The sequence below is a fragment of the Entamoeba invadens genome, assembly GCF_000330505.1.
Source record: "Entamoeba invadens IP1 unplaced genomic scaffold scaff_1105074724362, whole genome shotgun sequence".
NCBI lineage: Eukaryota > Evosea > Mastigamoebida > Endamoebidae > Entamoeba > Entamoeba invadens.
Window position 1 is genome coordinate 154,395 of NW_004440255.1, and position 2,867 is coordinate 157,261.

The 2,867-nt window shown below is 21.9% G+C and overlaps 1 protein-coding gene across 1 annotated transcript; it reads left to right on the plus strand.

Moving 5' to 3' along the window:
* Positions 1-1,396: 1,396 nt before the first annotated feature.
* Positions 1,397-2,380, plus strand: EIN_438500 (GTP-binding protein SAS1, putative; the record flags this gene model as incomplete). Its single annotated transcript, XM_004255523.1, has 3 exons — positions 1,397-1,655; positions 1,880-1,978; positions 2,052-2,380. 3 exons carry the CDS (start codon positions 1,397-1,399, stop codon positions 2,378-2,380), a joined length of 687 nt encoding a protein of 228 aa, XP_004255571.1.
* Between the last annotated feature and the right edge of the window lie 487 nt (positions 2,381-2,867).

Genomic DNA, 2,867 nt, shown 5'->3' on the forward strand with positions numbered 1-2,867 from the left:
AAAAACTATTAACTCAAATTATTATTAATTATTAATTCAATTTATTATTCATTAAAATGTTATTCTTTAACTGTAGTACGACATTAAAAATCATTTGTTATTGAATAAATACACCTTTTTGATATAATAAAATGTTAAAGTTTTTCTGTATAAACTTATAATTATATTTAATAAGAAAAATATTATTGTAATATTAATAATAACATTTTTATATTATTTTATTATTATTAAAATAGTAATAATTATAATAATTAATAACAAACTTAAAGTATATTCTAACAAGAGTTTGAAATCTTTCAGTACCAGCTGTTATTTATTTAATGTTTATTAAAATTTATAAAACAACATACCTCTATCAAATATATTTATTTTTACTTTTCTTCTGTCGACGTATAATGTTTTGGACTGTTTGTCAAAAAATGTAAAATGAAAAACTTGGAAACAAACTAAATAGTCACAACCTATCGTCGTTATCCCAGTCGTATCCATTTTACCTTGGATACCAGTGGCTGCTACTGTTTTACCAGTGTTTGTATCACCAGAAAACACAACTTTTAAATTCAAATTTTTCATTCAAATTATTTAGTTTTTTATCTTTTTTTAAATAAATTCATCGACTTTAAAACGACAAATTCGACTTGATATTTTAATATTTTATATTAAAATTGTAATAAATGTATCATTTTATTACTAAAATTGTTATTGTTTTTTTATTTATTTTCAATAGTTCAGCAAAATAAATTTTAATTAATTAGCAAAGTTAACCAATGTATTACAGTTGACCAAATAATTATCAGAGACCAAATAATTGTAAGAAGGATGTATTTCCCGTTAATTACCTTGGAAATGACCAATGAAAAAAAGTAAAAAAAAAGGTACACCAAATAATACCAAGAACCCATTTCTATTTTTAAAAATAGTTCTTGATTAAGGTTTTAGAACTATTTATTTTACTTCTTACAATTATTTGGTCTATGACTATTATTTAGTCAACAATATAAGTGTTTCGAACAATTCCTTTATTAATTACATAATGTTGGTTTAAAACTGTTATTGTTTTCAATGATAAATAATGTTAATAGTTATTGAATAAATTTTAATAAAATATACATATTTTTAAATAATTATAATTATAATTGTTTTTACGTGTGAAAAAAACTTTATAGAACAATTACGTTAATGTTTTTGACAGATGATTTACTTATGGATTGTATAAAAAATAAAAATTAATACTAACACACCAAATTAAATAATTAAACTATACTTTATGATAAATATACTAATAAAATATAGTAATCACATTAGTATGTTAATTTATCAATTGTTTCAATTGGATGGAGAGAGTGTTGTTATTTATTAGTTCAATAATGTACGAAAACTTACTATACACAATACAATGAGTGCCATCAAAGAAGTTTGCAAAGAAAATGAAGTTGAAGATGGGCTTGTCCGTAAAAATGCTTTTGGACTCCCTGTCTCTATAGAAGAGAAATTGATTCTTCTTGGTGAAAGTGCTGTAGGTAAGACTTCAATCATTCAAGCACAAGTAAATAAAGTGTTCAATCCAAGCATTTTATCAACAGTTGGTGTTGAGAAAGAGAGTTGGGTATTAGCTGCAAAAGAGGGCTTATTTTGTTGTGAATTATGGGACACTGGTTTGTATCATCATATATCATTGTATTTGTTTTAAATTATCATCTAATTCAAGTGAAATTATTATTATAGTAAATTGTTATTAATAATATTATTTTATTGTATTTAATACATTTTAATTAAAACTATAATAATATTTTACTATACATTATAATATCATTATATAATATATTAATATATTAATAATTTATATACAATAATAATATTTACTATTAATAACATATAGCTGGACAAGAAAAATTCCGTTCAGTCACTAAAACTGCGTACCGAGGAGTAAATGGAGTGATTTTTGTGTTTGATGTGTCAAACAAAAAATCGTTTGATAGTTTGTTGGTAGTTTTTGTGATAAAAAATTAATAATATAAATAGTTATATTTATTATTGAAAATAACAAAAAGGCATTAATTTTTGGATAGACGATTTCAAGAAAAGTGAAGGCGATACAATGACTTTCATGTTATGTGGAAACAAGTGCGACATTGCCGAGAGAATTGTAACCAAAGAAGAGGCCAAAACATTTGCAGATAAAATTGGAATGAAATATTTTGAAACATCTGCCAAAAATGGGACTAATATTAAAGAAATGTTTAAAACTCTTGTAAAAGAAGTCTATGAAAAAAATCCAGAACTGTTTGGAGAAGCTCCACAAGTCAAAAAAATTCAAATCACATCACAACAACAGATTTCTGATAAACAACAAACACAAGAACTTAAACAATGTTGTTAATGTTTTATAACTTTAATTACTATAATTATTTAAACTATTATAATATTAATAATAATACATTATTTATATAGTAAAAATAATTATAATTAAATTATAATGTATTAATTTACTCTTATACATTAGTTATTTTACTATTATGTAATTATAAATAAAAACGATAATTTGTAAATATAAACTAATAACTTGAATTATTAATATTATTAATTACTATTAATATTATAATTTATCATTATTTAATTAATAATTATACTATATTTATTACAATAACTTTTACACATAATAATATAACAAATATAATTGAAAATAATACTATTACTATACTATATTTTATTAATACACATACACTATTATGAAAATTGTTAAATTATATAATAAATATTATAATAAATATTATAATATTTACAGTCATGCGAAAAAGCTGTCGCGTTTGGAAAAACCTGTCTCGGGTGGTAATGAACTATTCTAGGACTATAAACAAATGATCTGA